Source organism: Pholcus phalangioides, unplaced genomic scaffold, assembly GCF_987345545.1.
Source record: "Pholcus phalangioides strain wild (caught in Gottingen) unplaced genomic scaffold, Ppha-v1.0 ptg000022l_1, whole genome shotgun sequence".
NCBI lineage: Eukaryota > Metazoa > Arthropoda > Arachnida > Araneae > Pholcidae > Pholcus > Pholcus phalangioides.
Genome location: NW_028301615.1, coordinates 6306226 through 6329377, shown reverse-complemented (window position 1 = coordinate 6329377; position 23152 = coordinate 6306226). Strand labels below are relative to the sequence as shown.

The window sequence follows — 23152 nt, the reverse complement described above, 5'->3', positions numbered from 1 at the left end:
GCAGGGCAGTGCATAAAAGCGAAGCATTAATTCGTATTGTGTTTAACTTTTGTTGTGGGAGTTTGTATTGAGGCGTGTGCGTGTTATTCCCACAATTTTCTGCGTCAACTTTTCTACCAAGCACCTGCTACTCACGCGATTTGCGCTATGGATCAGTGGCTAAAAACTAGATCTGTGCGGAAGCAGACTGAAACACCGAAATGAAATACAGTGCACCTGTAAACGTGAAAACATATTTTGAATCTTCCAAAAGTCATTCTACTGAAGTTACCAAGACCTCCTACTACATTAGCCTCGAGACGAGGAAAAAATCACACCATTGGTGAAAATATGCTTTCAGATGCATGTTTGAAGGGGGAAGTGCTCTTATAATGAATTCAATATCTCTGTCAAATAATGCAATGTCTCGAAAAATACAAGACATGTCAGGCGATGTTGAGAGCTTAATCATAAGAAGCTTAAGGTGAAGCTTAAAAGGTGAATTTTTTTTCTATCCAAGTCTACGAAAGTACCGACGTTTTGTGCAATATTCTGTGCTACTTGTAATTGCTAAGTACTTGAAAGAGAACTCGAAGTAAAGCTTTTTATTTGTCACTCATTGAAGGGGTCGTACGACTGTTTAAGACTTATTTAAAGCAATTGATCATTATCTCATTGAAAAAGAATTCAATGGTCAAAATGCATTGGGCTCACAAGATGGAGGAAAATCCACGGAAGGTTGCTACTCAGGCCATCGTGCATGCATCGCATTTCCCAAAATGAAATGGACTCACTGCTATATTCACAGACAGAGCCCTGCATCGAAACCGTTGCCTCCAAATTTGCGAAACGTTCTTGATGAAGCGATCAAGGTTTTCAACTTTATCAAGGTGAATCCTATCAACTACAGGTTGTTTAAATTGTTGTGGGCAGTGCCGTCTTAATGCATGGGCCCTCCCGGCATGGCCCGGGGGCCTCAAAGAAGAGAGGGCTTCACAAAAATGAGATCCGGTTGAAATTTTCTAGAATGTATCTGGTGGAGCTTCAGAAAAACCACTTGATGCTCTTAAGAAGGCCCTGTTTGTGGGAAGACATGGACATCCTTCACAACGCTTTGCTTTTGTGCACCAAAGTTAGGTGGCTGTCCCGGGGTTAAGTCCTGCTTTTGCTGTTCGAACTTTGGAATGAGGTAGCCATTTTTTTAGGAAGTGTTTGAAACACTTCACGATTTCTTGCTACAAGCGGAGCTAAATTTAACAGTCGGCCACTTAGAAGGATTAAAACCCTCGTTTGAAAAATATTTTTCAGAGCCGAAATGGGTGATCGGTGGATATGTAATCCTTTCAAAGAAGACTATTTTCAACCGGCTTGATTGTGGATTCCTGAAAAGGAGAAATTACTAGAGTTTGCATTAGATACCCGTCTGAATATCCACTTCAATAACGGGATGGTGAACCTAGTCATTTTTTGGGCTTGCCGCGGTGACGAATACAATGAACTTTCTAGAAAAGCCATAATATTTTTGTTGCCGTTTGTTAGCACAGAGCTTGTTGAATGGGCGTTTTCTTCGTATACTTATATAAAAAATAAATATAGAAGCAAATTAAATGCACTCCAGATTTGAGTTAGTATTTATCCTCTTTTGAGCCTAATTTTTTAAAAAACTTTGTGATTCAATACAGTCCCAAAGATCACATTAATTTTTTTTTCCCCAAACTTACTTGGAAAATAAAAAGCAGCTAAATAATTAAAAAAAAAGACTATTTAATTTAATATTCAACATGTACCTTTTTTTTAAGTTTTCCAAAAACTGTAATGGGTGAAACAGATTAGGGAGGGGGGTACGCGGACTGAAAAAGGTTGGGAACCACTGCCTTAAGTGATATATACTGAGTTGAAAGCGAGATTGAATGAGAGAGAATGTGATGTGACTCCGTGTATTTATACCTAAAAACGAAGTGTGGAACGATCTAATTCCTGGGACCAACTATTTTTAAAAAAAACACACCAGAGCACGACCAATAGGAAAATACAACATCCAATTTGCATAAAAAAATGACAATAGATTTTTTATAGGAAAATTTTCCCAAAATAAAAATGGTAACAATTTAAAATGGCGATGTCATCAGGATCGCAAGTTTTTCCGTTTTTATTTGTATTAGTTTCCATACAGAAACCTGAGAACTGAGAGGTTGTTTTAGTCCACACCTGCGTAGCGTCCCTGTGCAAGGGCAAGCCTCAGTTAAAATGAGGTTTTGCCTGGTTCAGTTCGAAACGTGCTGGCTGAGGAAATTAACTGCTACCAGCATCGTGGGTTCAATAATTAATTTTAAGAGCGACAAAAACTTAACGTGTCTTTATTTACATCTTTTCAGAGGAACAAAAAATGACTGGACTGGACCGGAGTATGCAAATGTATGCTGATGGGAATGTTGTGAGTTGATGCGCCACGGTATAAATACACAAACGCGTAGTGTGATTATGTAACGTTTCTGTCGACGCGAAATGACCCAGTTCGGTTCATGCGGTGCCAAAAGCCTATGTTGGAATTTTTTTCCTTTTTTTATTCTCTGTGCACGTCGAACTGCTGGGCCCGACGCAATATGTAAATCGCGGGCGGCGTGCTCTCACCCTCATGGGAGTTCGGCTTTATACTGTAGGCTGGTTTTTTTCCGCGTGTATGTCGGGATTGTTTTTTTTCTCCCTGAGATTGCCGGTTGTTATTTGTCGGCCGTTTTATTGTTATTTTTTTTATGATGGTAAATGATCTTGTTTTTTTCCTTGCAACTTTTATGGCATGGAAGCTAATGTTCAAAATGAACTTCCGATCGTTGTTTTTTTTCTTCAGCTCAGTCGGCACGCTCTGGCCGCCAACAACCCACTTCTAGGAAAACCCGGCTTTATAGTAGCATGTATCCTGTGATCGTATGTAGACGTATTTGGAGTCGTTGAAAGTCATTAAACTTTTGTACTAGGTATTTTTTCTGGAGGACTTGAGAAATCAATATCTTAGAAAAAAAAGTTTCCTAATTTTTGCCGAAATAATTTCAGCCTTTCGGTCCGTAAGTGAGCGAAGCTTCCTCTGATTACAGTCAATCATAGCCTGAGATTGACTTGGAAGTCTGGGGGGGGGCCCACGATGATGATGATGATGATGATGATGATGATGATGATAATTCATATATGCATATATACATTAGATCAGTCAACTTCACCTTTCACGCTAGGTCCGCCCCCCCCCCCCGTATCTCCGCCCATGCTGTCAAGAAAATATTTATTTAGGAGTGATGTGAAGCGCTTGTACAAGGTTCTTTAAAGAAAGAAATCAAAAGATGAGTAACAAGTGTGTGTACTTTTAATTACTTGTGGCTGAAAAATTCCTTCTATCAAGATTGATTGCTGAGTGTGCCAGACAAAAATGCCGCCAAATGCGAGCTGTTCTTCAATGGGTGAATCGGCGCTGAAATCCATTGAGCTTATATTACTGGAGGGAGTATGATGCAGGGCCATAACTAGGATTTTTGTATTCTCTTGCCGCTCCCACCAATTCGGAATTCGATAATTTTATAACGGTGTTCACCTAAAAATTGTCACCCGGGGCAGTTGCCCCCAGCGCCCTGTAGTAGAACTCATTAATACACGTTGATGTCGTCTTACCCTGTAGTACCGGTGCTGGTATGACGTCAGTGGCCTACATCATTCCTTGGAAGATCACGTGACGCGTTGAATGTCGGCGCATTTCCGTTATTTTCTAATGGCATCCATAGTTGTTTAAAACAATAAATGAAAGAAATAATTTCAGTATCGATGATATGATTCCAAAATTAATGAGAGAGAATTCCAGAATTAATGAAAGAGATAGTTCCAGAATTAAAGAAAAATTCCAAAATTAATGAAAGATGATTCCAAAATTAATGAAAGACAACTTAGCATTGATAAAAGAGATAATTCCAAAATTGATGAAGCAATAATTCCAGAATTAATGAAATAATTTTAGAATTAATGAAATAATTTTAGAATTAATGAAATAATTTTAGAATTAATGAAATAATTTTAGAATTAATGAAATAATTTTAGAATTAATGAAATAATTTTAGAATTAATGAAATAATTTTAGAATTAATGAAATAATTTTAGAATTAATGAAATAATTTTAGAATTAATGAAATAATTTTAGAATCAATAAAAGGAGAAACAAATCCAGAATTGATGAAAGAAATAATTCCAGAATTGATGAAATAAATTCAGAATTAATGAAAGAAATAATTTTTCTTTTTCTATCTTTAGAAGAGTTCTTTTTTTTTTTTAGTCTTTAAAAGAAAATTAATTGCAATATTTAGAGACTAATCTACGTTTCAATGGGGAAATTGACAGGCACGAACTGTGTTATTCAATGTGTCATATGTTTTGTATGATATATATGTGTATGTGGCCTCCTTTATTTATTACGGATAATGTGAAATAAAGTAGGTAGAAATGTAATCTCTGAAAGTTTTAATCAAAATTAAATATGCGCCTATTCATGTGAAAAATATGCGTTTGTAAAAAAAGTCCTTGAATTTTAAGTTTAATCTTGAAAAGTACTTGAATAGATCTTGAATTTTTTTTCGTTGGAAGAGTACGAACCATGTGAAGCTGACTTGGAAACACTAGGTTAGCTGGCACCCATCTAAAACACTAGGTTAGCGCCATTTTTGCCTCTTTCTCAGTTCCGATTCATAGAAAAATATTGCATTACATGAAATATATATAATTTATATAATTTTTTTTTTCAACATTAAGACTAGACAAAAAATTATCAATTGTTTTACAGAGCTAATAGGACACAGGGTATTTATACTACGAATTACCATAAGCGAAAACTTATATAGAATTCATGGGTCAGAAGCCTCCCCTCCTCCCGCTAATATAGTAGACTGCAGAAGAAACACGATTTAATTGTTCTCCCTGTATGAATACCAGGATGTGAGTCAACTTTATGTAGCTTTGCACCCAAAATAAAACTAAAATGCAATAAATATATATATTTTTTCAAAAAGACATTTTTGAAAAAAAAAACCATCTTTGATAAAGACATTTACTTTCACTTATACGAAGAAAGGGGGGAAAATATACATGCACAACATGTTAAGGGCCATTCAAGTATTACCTCAGCATTGATGGAGGGTTTCCGTTTTGCAGACTTTTTTTTTTTATGACAAGGGGGGGGGAGGGGGGTTTGGATAATTCTTACGTCATCAACCATCCTTTATGAAAATATAAATTTTTTTTACTGGCATCTTACTCGGTGCGCCAAAAACAAGAAAATCTTTTCAATAGTTTGTGGGCATTTGAAGTAACATTCCCCCCTACCCCCATTCATAATTGCTGTACAGAACCACTTTCGTCATCTCTAAATGTTTCGTGGATCCAATTGATCTGGAAATGCGTCCGGGCCGCTTAAGTGGTCTGGAACTGTGCCACGCATCACTCAAGTGATCCGTAATTATATGCCATGGATCACACGTAAATAATCTGAGAATGTGCCTCGAATAGCTTGAGTGATGTAGAACCGCACTGGGGGCCACTTAAGTGCTCTAAACTACGTCACATGTCACTCAAGGGATCTCTAAATGTGTCATGGATCACTTCAGTGTTCTGGAACAGTGTCCCGGGTCATTTAAGTGATCTGTAAATGTGCCACAGGCCGCTTAAATGCTCTGGAAATGTACCACGGGTCACTTAAGCGATCTGTAAATGTGCATCTTAGTTCATTTTTACAAAATTAGTTATGAGGAGGGCAGGCCGTATCGGATAACCCCCAGGCCATATTTGGTCTGCGGGCCAAGGGCCTTTATGCGATTTATCATTATATGGCTTAGAGAGGGTGGGTCGCAATGAATTTATTAAAGATAAATTTTGAGTTCATAGCCTTCAAATAACATTGAAATTAACAGAAATTAATTATAACATATAAGGGGTGATCAAATGAAAAGGTACTAAACGACACGGTGGGTACAAATGTAGACTTTATTCAAAATATACACCATAGGCCTGAGCACAACGATCCCACTGATGAACAAGCCGCAGGATTCCTTGTTCCCAGAATTCCTGTGGCCGTGACGAGACCCAGTCCTTCACAGCGTCCTTGAGTACGTCATCCGAGTTGAAGCGCTTCCCTTTCAGGTGTTTCTTCAGTGGACCAAACACATGGAAATCGCAGGGCGACATGTCCAGACTGTAGGGCGGACGGTCCAACGGCTCCCACTTGAACTTGGGCAGTTCCATGTGTGTGACTTTGGAGATGTGTGGACGCGCGTTATCATGGAGCAGAACCACAACCTTCGTGAGCAGCCCCGGTCTTTTGTTCTTGATGGACCTGCGTAGGCGTCAGAGTGTCTCACAGTACACATCGGAGTTAATGGTTTTTCTGTGCTTGAGGAATTCCACAAGTAGCAGACCTTGAACGTCGAAAAAGACGGACTTGAACGTGAGCAACACCTTGCCTGCTGACGGCACGGCTTTGAACTTTTTTGGGGGAGGTGACAACGCATGCTTCCACTGCATGCTGTCCCGCTTTGTCTCTGGCTCGTAGTGATGGCACCAGGTCTCATCACCTGTGACGATCCGCTCCATGAAAGCGGGGTCTTCCTGATACCGAAACAGATGTTGCAGTGCTAGCCCCATACGCAGTTCCTTTTGCTGGTCGGTGAGCTGCTTTGGAACCCAAGCGGCACACACCTTCCGATATCGCAACCTGTCGTGAACAATTGTCCACACGGTTCCATAGCTGACATCCACCTTCACTGCCAACATTTGCAATGTGACACGCCGATCACTTCTCACTAGGTCGTCCACCTTGCCGATGAGATCGCTCGTGATGACAGTGTTTGCTTGGCCTGTCATCTATCAATATTCTATCAATATTCTCGGGTCATCACCCACACTCTCACGCCTGCACGAAAACAGGCACTCCATTTTCTGACAGACTTGTCAGAGACACATTTCTCCCCGTAAACTGTCACCATCCGGCGATGAATAGCTGCCGGTTTCTCACCTTCCGCTGTCAGAAATCGGATAACATCTCGCTGCTGCTCAATCGTCAAATTTTGCAACACGAACGCCATCTTGTCCTCATACGGACTGCCGCTTTTGATAAGAGCCTCTGCTCTCTCCTGCGCATGCGGGCGCATGCTCCGATCCCAGTTAGAGACTCCAATCGCATCCCGAGATGTCTCGCTACGTTCTCCATGGCGGAATATGCAATATTTAACTGTTACGTTTGTACGTCGTTCCGTACCTTTTCATTTGATCACCCCTTGTATAAAGGTATTGCCTTCTGAAATTTCAAATTAAAAAAAATATTTCTTTGCATAAAAAAATAAATTTTTGATTGTCGGGGTGGGGGGGGGGGTGTCAGAGTTTTGCTGACAGGGCAAAAAAATGGCTAAAGATTTGCTTACGTAATACTTGAACAGCCTGTTACAGACTGAATTAATTTTTGGTACACTGAATTACATGAGAGTTGACAAGGGGTAACTAGGTTACTCGAACTGACAATGAATAATGAAACTGAAACTAAAAGTCAATAGTGAAATTAGTATTGCTATGTTAAAAGCGCAAAGATTAAAAAAGAAGAAAGAAATGCATGCATGAAAAAAATATACATATCAGCAAATCAAGAAAATATATGCACTTAGTATAAAACAATAGAGGTGGCAGACAGGAATTTATTTGTAAAAAAATAAGCAAATCGCTGTGGTGAAACGCATCAAAATGTATAAGTTTATGTCTGAGTATTAAAATAAGTTTCAATATTTGGTATGTTAGCAATGTATTGTTGAAGTCTTTGTTTAAAAGCAGGAAACAGTGTTATATTTTGCAATTCAATAGGTAAAGTGTTATGAATTTTACTAGCAATGTAAAAAAAAAACGTTTGCAAAAAATATTTTTTCTATGTGAGGGAATCTCAAAGACCAGATGAGGTTGTCTCAAGGAAACATTCTTTTTGGGTGTGCAAAGATTTTTGTTTTTGTGCAGAAATATTATTGCTTTATAAAAGACAAGTTGTCGTAGGTTTAGGATATATTTATTACATAAAGAAATGTCATTTGAATATCCTAAAAACTTCAGAAACTTGAATTTAATAGTTACAATTGGTAATAAGTTAGTGTTATATAATTGCAGCCCCATGTAAGTAGACAGTATTGTAATGATGAATGAACCCAGGCATAATAAACAGAGTGCAAGAAAGTGTGATGAACAATTCTTTTGCAAATGGTAAATATCAAAGAAATCATACGGAAATATCTCTAATTTAACCACTTTTATTATCATCTTAGCCCGTACGTGATGTGTGCACTACACGAATTTTACCATAAAACTCAATTAAAATAAGTAAGATAAGATGAAGATAGATTCTTGTGATGAGTATCCTACATAAATGTGTGACGTTTTGCTTTTTCAATGTTTTTAAATCTGTTAATTAAATCAAACGAGTTTGGTTTTTTTTTGTTTGTTTGCAAGTTAAATAGCAGTAATCCCATTCTAGAAGTTTTTCCGACTTCTTTGTGTCTTGATATCCAACCAAGAGTTGTGTGGGGAGACGTGGACGATCACCACACCAAAAGTCTGATAAAATGGTAGAATGAATCTGTCCTGTAAAATACGGGACAGTGATGAATAACAAAAATTGCCTCCTCAGACACATCACTCTGGATTTTTGCCTGAGGGAGGGGGGGGGGGGTCGCACTGACTACTGTTTTTGCACCAGGCGCCACTAAGTCTAAGACCGGCCCTGTCTCCTACACATTAAACGGAACCTATCGCATGAGATTTGAGTTGGGACTTCAGGCAAAAGTGCATAAATTTCGTTTTGTCAAGGTTTAACCTCGTATCGTTCTGAGCAAACCATTCGTTAATAATTAGAAAATCTTGCTCAATTTGAGATATCAATGTAAAATTATCGTAGCATGAATGAAGCATTACTGAGTCGTCAGCATATGTAGTAATTTTACCGAAAAATTTTTAAGTACAAAAATCATTGATGAAAATAATGAAAAGAAATGGACCCAAAATGGATCTCTGAGGAACTCCTCTGCTAGTGTTCTAGTAAGAACTAAATGAATTGTTAATTTTTTTTAATATTTTGTGTTCTATTTCTTAAGATCTGAACCAAAGAAGTGGTTCACCTCGGACACCAGCATAATACAGTTTGTAAGTAAAGTTTTGTGATTTACGGAGTCAAATGTCTTAGAGATATGAAGAAAAATAGCTACAGTTTGTTTATTTCTATCGATGCTTCTGTTAGTAAATTTGCAGAAGTTTAGTAAAGCATATTCGGTACTGCGTCCCCGCAAAAAACCATATTGATTCGGAGCAAAGAAATTGTTGTTAAGTAAAAAACTAACAAGTCTGATTTTCATTGCAGATTCTATCAGTTTAGAAAAAATCGTTAAAATCTAAATAGGACGATAGTTGCTCAAGTTATTTTTATCTCCAGATTTTAAAATGGGAATCATAGTAGTACATTTTAATGAACAAGGAAAGCTATTATTAGTGATGGAATTATTTATAAATATTTGTGAGAAATTATACGTTTTTAAAACAAATATTTTAAAATCTTAGTGTTAATCCCATCATAACCCGAAGTTTCTTCTTTCTAGAGATTAAATTTACAACGCTTAGTGTTTAAGAGTCCTCAAGTGGATAAAAGAAAAATGAAGTTGAAGATTGGGTTAATTTTTTAAAATCAACAGTAGTTACATCAATGAAGGTGTTACAGCTTATATTATTGAAATGAGAATTAAAGTCTTCAGCTAAAATGTTATCATCAGTGCTATTGGGCAACACATTCTTAGAAATATTACCAGTTAAATTATGTATGAAAGACCATTGTTTTCTATTTGTGTTGCATTTTTTAAATTCAGTGCAGAGATATTTATTTTTTGCAGTAATAATTTGTAATTTAAGATTTTGAGCAACTAATTTATATTCACATTTATAAATTTCGTCAAAAAGATACCTACAGCACTTTTTCTACAGTTTTTCTTTGAGAAGAATTAATTCATAAATCTGATCATCGACCCACAGCGTCCTCTGTATTTAAAACTTCGGTTTTTATTGAAACTAAAATTTTGCTCAATAGAATCTATAGCATATACGAAACTATTATATTGAAGGTCTAGATTATCAGAGGAACAAAAAAATTTATAGTTCAAGAGAAAATTACAAACCGCTTTATAGTTTATTGAATGAGTTGCATGAATGAGTGTCTCCTTGAAATTTAAATTATGTGGACTAGTAAACTTAACCCTGCACACAACTGCATAATAATCTGTAACATCACATTTAAAAATGCCTGATACAACATCCATATGTTTTGGGAAATAACGAACAAATAAATGATCAATGCATGTTGCAGTATTTGCAGTGACTCTAGTTGGTTCACTGTATACAGAGATCAATCCATTTTCAGAGAGATTGGTTAGATAATCAATGATGTACGGTTGATTCGATAAAATATAAATATTCAGCTCACCTATAAGTATTAGATTATCAGCAGTAATGTGCTGGATCAAACCCATGAATTCATTATTGAAATGCTCGATTGTATAAGCATGCGAATGATAAACAGCCAAAATAGAGAGATCGAACTGATTACTGCGTAACAATACGTATTCTGCAGTTTGCAATAAACGCATTTCAATCTTGTTAAAATTTATCCATTTCCTATAAAAGACTAATACACCTCCTGATCTAGATTGATCTCTGCAACAATAAGATTTATTGTTGCGCATACAAAGCGATGTCGTAGATTTAATTTTTTACCGGATTCCCGATATTCACTGTACACTCGTGAAACGGTCGTACAAGAAAATCCAAATTTCATCGCTACCTCGGAGATACTATGTCCCATCTCTCGTGCGCCGACTATAACACCACGTTCAAACTCACTTAAATCTTGATAACCTGCCATTGTAGCAACAGTAATCGATCTAACAACTATGTCAGACACTTGTTGTGTTATATAGGCGTTGCCGACCGCAGCGCCGTACTCTGATTGGTTCCATATCTCTTTATTTGCATGCGCATGCCTGCACCAGTTTTTTTGGCTTTTCAGTTTATATCTTTTAGACGCTTCACCTTTACGTAAGAAAATATTTCCCTCTTTGAACCAGCAAAAACTTAAATTGTGCTCTATTTTAAATTACTTAACATTATACAATAACTTTTTGAGATCAGGAGTCATATGTTCATTTACGTAAATTGGGATATTCACCAATCTAGAATTAAAGTTTTTACCTGTGGATTGTTTTGCCATAGCCAACTTAAGAACTCTATCTCTCAATGATTTTGATTCGAATTGCAACTCAATATTTTTCGGGTGATCTTTTCTTGTGGTTGGAACTCTGTGAATAGCACAAACATTGTCCTTGAATTCACACTTAATAACGTCCTCGATTTTCTCTGACGTTTAGCAGATTTTCATTTTCAACTTCAGGCAATCCCGAAATTTTAAAGTTATTGCCCCTAGAGTACTATTGAAGATCACAAACTGATTCCGTCAGATTCTGTACTTCTAGTTTGAGCCGTCTATTTTCGAGTTGCAGATCGGAGTTGGTTTTTTCAGGTCATCTACAGATTTTTATAAATTTAGAATAAGATCGTAGTTGAATTCCAATGATTCTTTGAATTCCTCTACCTTGTCAGAGATGAATGTCTTTAGATCGGCATACTGAGATGTTAATTGATTCAATAAATCTACATAACTCAGATTTGAAGATAGATCAGCTGCAGGGGGTGGAACAGAATTCGACGCTGAATCTGCACTTCTAGTCTTAACACCAGACCGACAGCATGTTGACACAATATTCATTTCCAGTTCGATTTTTTTTCCGAGGTAACTCTTCTGAAAGATTTTTTGGAAAAGCCCGCACATCGATAGTGGAATGAGTTTTTACAATTTCTGCAACACATGATGTCACTGGGAACCAATACTCAATCTTTGCATTGAAAACATGCCACTTCATCAGACATGATTTCAGACATTAAACCAAAGCATATATGTGTAAAAAAAATTTTGAAATAAGTTAAATAAACCAAACAAACAAACAAAAAAAAAATCAGTGGTTAAAAAGCGGTAAAATGTTTTTCAAAGAAAGGGAGCCAGAGAAGCGACAGAAATCGCTGCATACTAGCCCGTTGTCACCGTATTTTTCTATGGCTTAATATTCCTTTTTTACTTTAATTAATATATGTTTATATTGGTGTATATGTATACCCAGGTATTAATGTAAAATATAGTTTCACCAATGATGTTTTTTTTTTGTTTTGTTTTTTTCATTTTCAGATGGCAATGTAGAGGATACTTGTCTGGTGAATTTCAATCAGAAAAGAAAGCAAAACTCGAAAATTCATCTGAATACTATACGTTTTGATTCAAGTGTAGGGCCTGCTATTGACAGACCAGTGACGTGGTAATTGTAATTTTGTGAAAAATTTTGTATCTCAGGAAGATTAGCTGTGAATGGACTTGATAGTCATATATGTATGGTATAAAGCAGGGCTTAAAAAATATCAAAACATTTCTATACCAGGTCGGGCATGTTAATGACAATAATATGCCTGAAAAATATCACTAAATACCATTATTGGCTTTTCTTATTTACTTGCTACATTGTTGAAAATCATTGCTCATTCTTTAAAATAGTGATAACTGTGGTATTTTTCTCTATATTTAACTAACATAAAATCCTCTTTAAAAAAAAAATAAATAAAACCTCATTAATATGAATGAAACAAACAAGGCTTTTATGGCTATCATGTAAAGTAAAAAAAAAAGTTTTTGTCTTTCAATGTTTTGTTTTCACAGGTGGGGAACGTTTTCAAGAAATGAAATCTTACTTGTTGTGGGAAAAGGTCTACTACTTATGCCTTCTCCCGGCTTCAGTCGTACTGCTTCATTGTAATTGGTCTGTTGAGCAAGATTTTCCCTCATTGGCTAAAATTGTTCACAAGAGTTCTGGCATAGGTGCCAATCTCATAATCTCTATAATATGAATGGTAAGCTGTCCAATGTTTCTGACATAATATTGTGTCGGAAGTTCCATGGATTAAATACAATCATCATTCTTAAGCTTGCCAAGTTGTACGTTATTTTGAGATAACCCGTCAATTGAGGTAATCTTGAGAATTTTTTATGTAAGTAGATAGAAACATGTTTTTTTCACTCGAAATGTTCTTTTCTTTTTTTCTCTGTGCTTGTCTTTACTTGAGGGGTAGTACATTAGAATCATTTTGAGAGAGGATTTAAAACTTATTAGTGCGTTATCAAATTAGAAATACAGTCAAATCCTGTTTTAACGAATGCCGTTATAGCAAAAATCTCGTTTCAACAAACACTTTTCTAATTTTTCAGATAAGTTTGCATGCCGCTGGGGTGGTTGAGTGGTCATAGACTCGCATCGCGAGGATCCAGGTTCAAACCCCACTGGCGCCACAGTGGTGGTTGGCTGAAGTTGATTTTCTGTGGTTTCTAACTTCAAGGTGCGAATGGGAGCCGATCTCCCTGTTAAAAAGTCTTGCCACAGAGAGCAGCAGGCCTACAACGTAACAAATATTCAATCATTACACTTCACTCACCATTTGAAGTATAGATGGCAGCACTGAAATATCAAGCACAACACTAGTTAAACACTCAGACTGTTAAGTGCACTCACTTTGTTCCACTCTGCCACAAAGCTGGGCTGGAAGAGATCTCAGCAATGGGATAAGTCCAGTGGCAAAGTTCTGGCGTTCATTTATTCATTCAGATAAGTTTGCATAAGAATAATGCAAAAACCTGGAATTTCTTTATAATGAAAAACTAAAATTTTTTTTGAACCCAGACACATTTGTTATATGGGGTAATGAAGAACTTGAAGAGTTCCTAGTTCATCTGAACAGTATATATCATAACATCAAATTCACAATGGAAGAAAAAGAGGGGTCCCTTCTGTTTCTAGATGTTCTGGTCACAAGGAAATGTAACAGACTGGGCCATACGGTTTACCATAAAAAGACACACACTGACGGATACCTGCACCAGGAGTCTAATCACCATCCTGCCCAGAAGCAAGGTATAATCAAAGCTCTGGTGAAAAGGGCAAGAAGAATCTGTGAGCCAGAACATTTTTATGAAGAAAAATTACACCTGATTTGGACCTTCAAGGCCAATGGATACTCTACAGGAGATGTAATGAGGGCCATACATCCAAAAAATGCTTCACGGAATTTAGAAGAACCAGCAACCGAAAAAGTGTTTATCCCTTACATTCCTCGAGTTACGTACAGAATTGGATGACACCTGAGAAAATTTGGCACCAAGACCATCTTCAAGCTAACCAGAAAGCTTAGTGAATGCTTCAGGTTGGCCAAAGATCAACAGGACAGACTAAGTCATGCGTAGCAAAGCATGCCCTGACCAAGGACCACAAAATTCTCTTCACAAACACCCAAGTGTTATCCAATGACATGAGATATTTCCCATATATTTTTAGAGAAGCAATAGAAATTCAAAACCACAAGAACTGCTTCAACAAAAAGAAAGAGAGGATTAAACTCAACAGTGTGCTTGGTTTCCCATTTTGAAAATGATGAGATTGAAATTCAAGCATTATCCAGAGCCGTTAGGAACAACTTTGGCCAATGGGAAAACAGACTGGCTCAACGGACCAATCCCGACGAGGCAGTGTGACTCAAGCAGGGAGAAGGCGTAAGGAGTAGCCTTTTTCCCGCTGTAACGTAAGGTTTCTTGAAAATGTTCGCCACTCGTGCGAACGAAACGTTGAAAGACGAAAACTGTCAGCCAAAAAACCCGAAAACTTTTAAGCAAAATTCTAATCTCCCTCTTTCTTTGAGGGACATACAAACTGTGTCCACGTTAATCATTATGGTAACTTCCTGTGCGACTCATGAAATAAACAAATCTAGATTTTAAAGAAACAGAAATAATTTTTTTTCTTAATTTTTCAATGGGCGCTAGGTATTTTGATTTCCCCCTTTCCCTTGAACTTCAAGTTATCCATTTGCCTGTTTCAGCTTCCAAAAATGTTTAGTTAATGCAGTGGAATTTCTTCGATGTACTTTATGGGGGCCCATAAATTTTAAAACAACCTAAACTATATGAATTTATGCAGTTCAATATTAAAAGACAATACAGACACATTTTCATTCTTGAGCTTGAGAAGATGTAAATGAGAAGTTGAAATCAATGTTATTGCATGGATATCCAACTCAAAAGTGTGTGTGTATATATATATATATATATATATACACACATATATATATATATATACACACACACACACACACATGTCCGGATAATTACTTCATATTTAATCTCCTGGGCTTCGTATATCTCTAAGCGAGCTCAATATTTCAAAAATCAAGAAATCAATACAATTTTTAAAATTTATTATGTGACAGAAAACCCTACCAAATTTCCACATTTCTACAGTAAAGTTGGCTATTTTGGCACTGATTTCTATGGGGATAATCCTTTGCCTGACCCTCAAAGTGATGCTGATGATGATTCTGACATCTATTCTGAAAGCTCTCATAACTGGGGAATTGAAAAAGTGGCAAACCATTATAAAAGCATAAACTATTATACATATACTGGCAGCGTTAAAGAAGTGACAAACCATTGTAAAGGAATGCATGTCTGAAACGCATTGCTAGGGAACCACGGTAACCAAAGTAAACCTTCCGAAAGTGATTGTTGAGGTTCAAAATCCATTGTTGCCAGTCAGTTTTTGCCTATTTGGGGCATTTGCCCTGCTCTGGCGAAATTTTAAGTAGCCTATCATTCAAGTCAGGTCCCATTTGGTATATATGCAAAATTTGGCGACGATCGATCTAAAATTTCAGATTTGTATAGAGAACATAGACACACAGAAAATCAATTACATATATATATACAGTTGAATCCTGTTTTTACGAATACTGTTATAGCGAAAATCTTGTTTTAACGAACACTTTTCCAGATAATTTTACATAGGAACAATGCTAAAACTTGGAATTCCTTGAACGAAATTTCGTTATAACGAAGTGATTTCTCTGGTCTCTTGGATCTCGTTATCACAGGATTCGACTGTATATACACTGCTCAAAACAATTAGGGGAGCACATGGTTTTAACAAAATTGCGCCAAGATGTATACCGATAAGTAACATAAAATGAATCATCCATAATTTAAAACCTAGCAGGAAACGGAAGAAGAAAACTTCATATGCAAATCAAAGTTCATGACGTCAAAAACCAGAAAAAGGAGATAAGGGCAGAAATTGGGATGTTGCAGAAACGGCTGTTTTACTGCCGTAACTGTGAAATTTGATTGTGCAGTATATTTTTTTGAGACAAGGTGACTTGAGGATGTCTCAACAACGTGATTTACCAGAATCCATGGCATGGCGTGTTATAGGCAGACTATAATCCGGGCAAACACAACGTAGTGTCGCGGACGCTGTTGGAGTCGCCAGAAGTGTTGTTGCAAGGCTGTGGAATCGATTCCAAGAAACAGGAAATGTTAGACGTCGACCAGGGCAAGGTCGGCCACTAACAGTTGCTGCTACTACAGCAACTGATGACCGGTATGTATGGTTAACAGCCCGTCGAAACAGAACAGAGAATGCTACGCAGCTGCAAAGACGGTTGCTGTTGGCAACAGGACGAAGGGTGTCCAGCCAAACAGTACGTAATCAGCTTCATGAGGGAGGGCTCTATGCACTTAGGCCATTGGTCTGCATTCCGTTGACCCCACGCCACCGTGCGGCCCGAAGAAGATGGGCTGCTGAACATCGAGATTGGGAGCAACATGATTGGAGCCAAGTGCTGTTTACAGACGAGTCCCGATTCAGTCTGGAGTGTGACACCCGACGTGTTCTGGTATGGAGGAACAGGGGCACTCGAAATAACCCCACATTCGTTCGTGAAAGGTCACAATACAGACGAGCTGGTTGGATGGTATGGGGTGGAATCAGCATAGGCGGACGTACGGACCTGCATATCATTCGGAATGGCACTTTGACGGCCCGAAGGTATGCAGACGAGATACTGCGACCTCATGTCATCCCTTACGCTGGAGCCATTGGAGATTCCTTTGTTTTCCAGGATGAGAATGCCCGACCGCATAGAGCTCGTCTGGTGGAGAACATGCTTGAAGCTGAAACAATACAGCGTATGGAATGGCCAGCGTGCTCTCCTGACCTGAATACAATTGAGCATGTTTGGGACATGCTCAACATGCTCGGACGACGCATTGCTGCGCGACCAAGGCCGCCTGTTACTGTCCGAGACTTGCAGATTGCACTTCTTCTTGAGGAGTGGAAGGAGTATTCCCCAAAGTCTGATCAATAACCTCCTCGCATCCATGGCAAACAGGTGTGCAGCAGTCTTAGCTGTTCGAGGAGACCACACGCCCTATTAAAACTCATGCATTATGTTTAAACAGTACTTTTTTTTTATCGTTTACATGTAACCAAATTGTTGCTCTAAATCATCTTTTCATGTTTTTTCCATATTTTCAAAGAATTAAAGCTTAATTCCAAATTTGTTTACGTCTTTTTTCTGTATTGCGCATTGATATGCGTGTACTATCCATTGTATGCCAATACGTGGCTGTCTCGCACGATTTTCTTCACTTTTTTGCTTGCTCCCCTAATTCTTTTGAGCAGTGTAGATATCTAATTTCATAAAAAGTAGACTTGAAATTCTTCAAAAAGTACTTATATATGATTTTAGCTGATTTTTATGAGGACAGCGTATTAGGCCAATTATTAATTTTCCTTATTAAAATAATATTTTTTAAATTTCTATCTAAATTTTTTATCTTTTAAATTTCCAGTGTTTCAGATGAGCAGAATATTGACAAACAATCATTTGGTGCAATTCATTATCAGAATGTTCAGTTCAATGGTATGTTTTTCTTTCTTTCGAGTGGCTTAAATGTATATGTTACAGTTAGGGTTGTTTGGTTTAAACCATGTTGGTTTTAACCAAGTGAATTCTTTTAAAAAACCAGCTTGATTTTTTTCAAAAACTCAAAAGTGGCCTAAATATAATTTTTTTCCATGAAAAACATTGATTCATTATTAGCCAAAATAATTCTTACTACATTTTATATTCTTGGGGTATACTCTGATAGTATATCTTTAAATAGTATGGTGTAAGATGATATATATAAGTGGTATTTTTTGAAGAAGTCTCATGAAAGTGGCCTGGATATATAAGTCCACCGATCATGAGAAGAACATCACCTACGGCACGTCAGACGATTCTATTATTTCCTTTTAGGTAAAGCAACTGCCTATAGAGAATACCGCATTAGCAATGGCACTTTCCCGTTTGCCGTCTTTAGCGCTATTTTGGCCTCCTAGAAATTTAACCAAAAGCGCCACGGCAGTGCTCTCAATTACGGCATCATTGCAAGCAGTGTTTTTGTTATGGGGCTGTTCAAGTATTACGTCATCATCGATGGGGGGGGGGGTTGCGATTTGCTGACTTTTGATGGGGGGGGGGGGTTTTGGATGATGCTTACATCATCAACCACCCTTTAACCGACTGACGGTCCTGCACGTATATGTACGTGTGAAGTTGATGCCTTCCAAACGGTCTAGGCCGTATTTTTACGTGTGAACTTTTCGACTTCCAAATGGTCCTGGCCGTAAATATGCTGCCTTGCTTTCCCCCCATAAAGAATCACTAAGCTGGCTTAGCATACGCCCCTCTCCTTTCTCCACAAAATGACCATTGTACTCGCAACAGCGCTGGGCGTTGAAAACGACAAAATGGCTTCTGCCTCTTCAGCGGGAGGGGACAGTTTTCAATTAACTTAGCAGATAGACGTTTGATAAGCAGCTCTCGAATAGTCAGTTCAAAAAAGCCTTAATCCTTTTGTAAACGAAGAGGAATTTTCAGAAAGTATAAAAAAAAAAAGGCTGCTCTTCAGCAAGAAATGCCCCACCTAAAAGGCACGTCTTTATCTTATTATAGAAATTCTTATCGCTTGATTGTAGGATATGTACTGGCATTCACTTTTATTTTTGCATGAAAAAATTACATCGTATTAAAACTCATTGACTGCGAAACACTGAATGCATAGAGATAAACAGGATCCCCCCCCCCCCCGAATTGTGACATCCTGGCTTTCCAGTGATTTTAATTTTTTACAGTATAAGCGAAATTTTTTAATTTTATTTTTCATGTGTTTATCTTTACCTCTTTATAACTACTCAAGTACGATACGGCAGAACCTCAATTATCCGATGTGATTGGAAACCCTACATCAGAAAACCAAATACAGTATAATGTTTATTTACGCAGAGCATAATTGATACCAGTGTTTCTTAACTCCTTTACCCTACCCCCTGTAACCCTCTTTGGACCATGTTTTATTCTCACTTCTTGTTTCTTGGCCTTTGCCTGGGCCCCTAACCTCACCCAGCAGACTAAACCATTTAAAAGTATACGAACTATTTTCTTTTTGAAAAAATTTATAGTGAAAGCGAAAATTTTATAAACAAAGACTGTCATAGTGTCTGTTAAGAGTGTCATGTCTCTAGAGTCCAGCGAGCTTCCCTCTTGCGAAGGTTATATGCTGGGCAGTGATGCCAAGATCGCGCCAACCCACACCCTCCCGCGTGCAAAGTGATTTTCGGGAAGGGGGGGGGTTCAATATTTCGATGGAAGTAACAGCTTACATATTTACATACTTTCGAAAATTATTGTGTGCCAGAATTTTATCATGTAGGCCCCATGAAGACATTATACCCCCCGGACTATGCCTGGATCAGCCCATACTTGTGAACCAGAGTTGGGCGAACATACGCTGAGAAAGCATATGGGAACGTATGCGCATCACATTTGTGGTAAGGTGTACATAACATGTATGGAATTCTATTAGCTTTGCGCAAACTATGCCATGCTAATGTTCAGTGAAATCGAGAATGCGGCTCATTTGCAATACCTAAATCCACGCATGTATTCAATCTCTGCAACATTTCATTGCTCAGTTGATAATTTTCCGATAGTACCAGTGCTTATGCAAATATGTACATTTTTATATCATTGTTCATCACTTCGTTGAGCAATGTTCTAAAAAATAAATAAGGCAAGGGCACTCGTGTGTGGCTTTTTTTTTTTTAATTTTATCGGTTATAGTAAGAATTAAAAAAAAAACAGTTGGAAGTGGAAATAAATATAAGCATGTTATCACATTGTTGACCGGTCATGAGTAAATTCGAACTTTCAAGCAGGATGAACCTGTAACCCCAGCAATTCTCAACCGGTGCTCCACTTCCCAGGGGCTCCGCGGTGACTCGAGGAAAATAAAACAAATCAGTAACTTTGATAGATAAATAAAAAATAAGAGGCCTACAAGGTTCTACCATAAAAATTATATGAAATAAGTGCTCCTCGAGTGAAACAGTGCTTCGCCATAGAAATTATATACTGAAAAGGGCTCCGCGAGTAAAAAAAAGGATGAGAACCGCTGCTGTAACCGTTCATTAAGTTGAAAAACCACAGAAAACAAACTTCGGTAGACCACCACTCTGCCGCCAGTGAGGTACAAACCTGGATGCTCGTGATGAGAGCCCAGAATGATGTCCACGCGACGACACAGTAGCTCTAGAATATACTAAGTGGCCACGGGTGAAAATCCAGTAAAAAAGTATTGTGCTGTAAAAGCTGAGCCACGGCTTATGATTAAGCATTACGTACGAAAAAAAAAAAAAAATGTGCAGCTCATCCATCAATTCCTCACACTTATGTGACAGGACATGAATAAGCTCGTACGTGCTCATCAAGCACAATGCCTCAACATTGAACGAAAAAAAAGTACATTTAAATTTAAAAATAAAATACAATTTTTTTATTGTATCTTTTGTGGTCATTTACTCACACTTCTTATAAAAAGTGTGCTCATTGTACAAACGAAACATCCAAATGGTTGACTGACTTTTTTTTTTCCATCTAAGATAGTGATCTGGTGGCCCAGCCATTAGATACGTCGGAAGAGTTACGAAACCGTGGGTGCTTGACTTGAGCTTTCACAGATCAGTGGTACAGAATACTGTAGGTACTCGAGCACTCACTGCATCCTCTGGCTCCCCCCCACTGCCAGTCATCCCCCTAAATGCCAGAATTTTACTTATATATTGTGGAATCTTGACTAAGTACTGCACTGTCAGTTCCCTTCCCCCAACCCACAAGAAATTTCTGGCTACGGCTCTTCCAATAGCACCATTGTCCACATAATAGAAAGGTCTTACAGGTCTTGAGGTCAAACAACCTAACATAACATTTATTTGCACAATAATGTTTTTAGGAAGAAATTTAACGATCAAACGGGCCACAGCAATTGAATTCAATTAGTGAGAAAAACTAATTTCTTAGCAAAACAATTATCGTACTCCCCCACATTAGCTGGCATGCCGGGAAACAGTGGGGCATACCAGCATGCTGAAAATATCCGTATTTTCCGGAATGCCGATAAATTTGATTCACGGATTCTGGAAAATTCTTGAATATCTTTATTTTTTTATTAATTTCTTATCAGGAAAATAGATTATACATATCCGCGGAGTCAACAATGATGGCTCTTACTGGATGTTAGTGAAAACAAACAGTTGAATATTTAATATTAGAATGAATAACTGAATGGGAGGAAGAAGGAAATGAAATATTTCAGGGAGAATCTGAAATATTGTTCAATGTCGGTACTGTAATTGAAAGAAGGTAAAATTTGATTAGTCTTCTATACATGCGTATGAACAGGGCCGCAACTAGATGCTTGGTCACCCGGGGCAAGCGCACATTTTTACGCCCTCTTGTTATGGTAAGGGAGAGGTTTCAGAATGAAATTTGCACCCCCTCGGGTTCAGCGCCCGGGGTACGAGACCCGTCTGCTCCCCCTAATTGCGGCCCTGTATATGAATGAAGGCTGACAGTTGAATTCATGTCAGATGGCATGGAGTAATAAAATTCAGGAACTATGTAAGTAAAATACTTTCTTTTCAAAGTTTTATGAACACAAGATGCATAGATTCAATTTATTCCTGAGGAAGAACGAGACAAATTAATATTTAAAGAAAACGAGGAAGAGTGATTTAGAAAAAAAAATTATATATATCAACTTTATTCGGAAAGTCCACTGATTCAGCTGAATGCATGCTGTGATCCTATTATAACCTCACTTTTTCCGGCATGCCGAAAGTGGCCGAGACCACAACATACAAAAAGCTGGTGCCCCTCGTGTTTTACGGCATGCCGGCCAATGCGTGGGAATACGGTAAGTTTGTTGAAATTTTTGAGTAAAATAATTTGGTAGTTGTTCAAATCAGCGCTCGTGTAATCACTTCCATTTTGCCCAGATCTTTACTTGAAAAGTAAAAAATACGTTGGCAGAGGAATGGGAAAAAAAGACGAGCCCACAAAAAGCCAAGTATTGTACTTAGTTTGAATCCTTTTACGAGAGAACACACCTTTTCTTTTCCTCTCCTACAAAGAAGCATTCAACAGTGGGCGGAACAAAAATTTTAAACCACACAACACTAAATCCGATATCCCGCTGTTTGTACGGGGGGAAGGAAAAATGGTTGGATTTTTTTCGAAGCAGTTTTGTGACAATTACCTGAACCTTTTTCAAGTAGATTTTCTCAACACCCTCAAACCGTCAGTCGGTTAAGAAAATATGAAATATTCTTAATGGCAACTTACGCTGTGCGCCAAAAACGGAAAAAAAAACCTTTTCGATAGTTAGGGGGCACTTGAAGTAACATTCCCTCCTATTGATACTAGTCCTACAGAGCCACTTTAGTGATCTCTAAATATTTTGCGGCTCCAAGTGATCTGGAAATGTGTCCGGGCCACTTAAGTGCTCTGGAAATGTGTACGGGCCGCTAAAGTGCTCTGGAACTGTGCCACGATATCACTCAATTGATCCGTAATTATATGCCGCGGATCACTTAAGTAATCTGAGACTGTGCTGCGGGTAACTTGAGTGATGTAGAGCCACACTGGGGGCCATTTAAGTGCTCTAAAACTATGTCACATGTCACTCTGTGTCCCGGGTCATTTAAGTGATCTGAAAATGTGCCACGGGCCGCTTAAATGTTCTGGAATTGTACCACGGGAAACTTAACCGATCTGT

General features: G+C 37.9%; 1 protein-coding gene across 5 annotated transcripts in view; it reads left to right on the top strand.

The window, feature by feature from the left end:
* The window catches only part of LOC149069405 (coiled-coil domain-containing protein 174), a 149366-nt gene that overhangs the window by 66227 nt on the left and 59987 nt on the right, over positions 1-23152 (top strand). For all 5 annotated transcript variants that reach the window (XM_089249641.1, XM_089249640.1, XM_089249644.1 and 2 more), the window contains 2 exons: positions 12311-12437; positions 17846-17916. In XM_089249641.1, coding sequence (XP_089105767.1) covers positions 12311-12437; positions 17846-17916 — 198 coding nt within the window. The remainder of the gene's footprint in view (positions 1-12310; positions 12438-17845; positions 17917-23152) is intronic.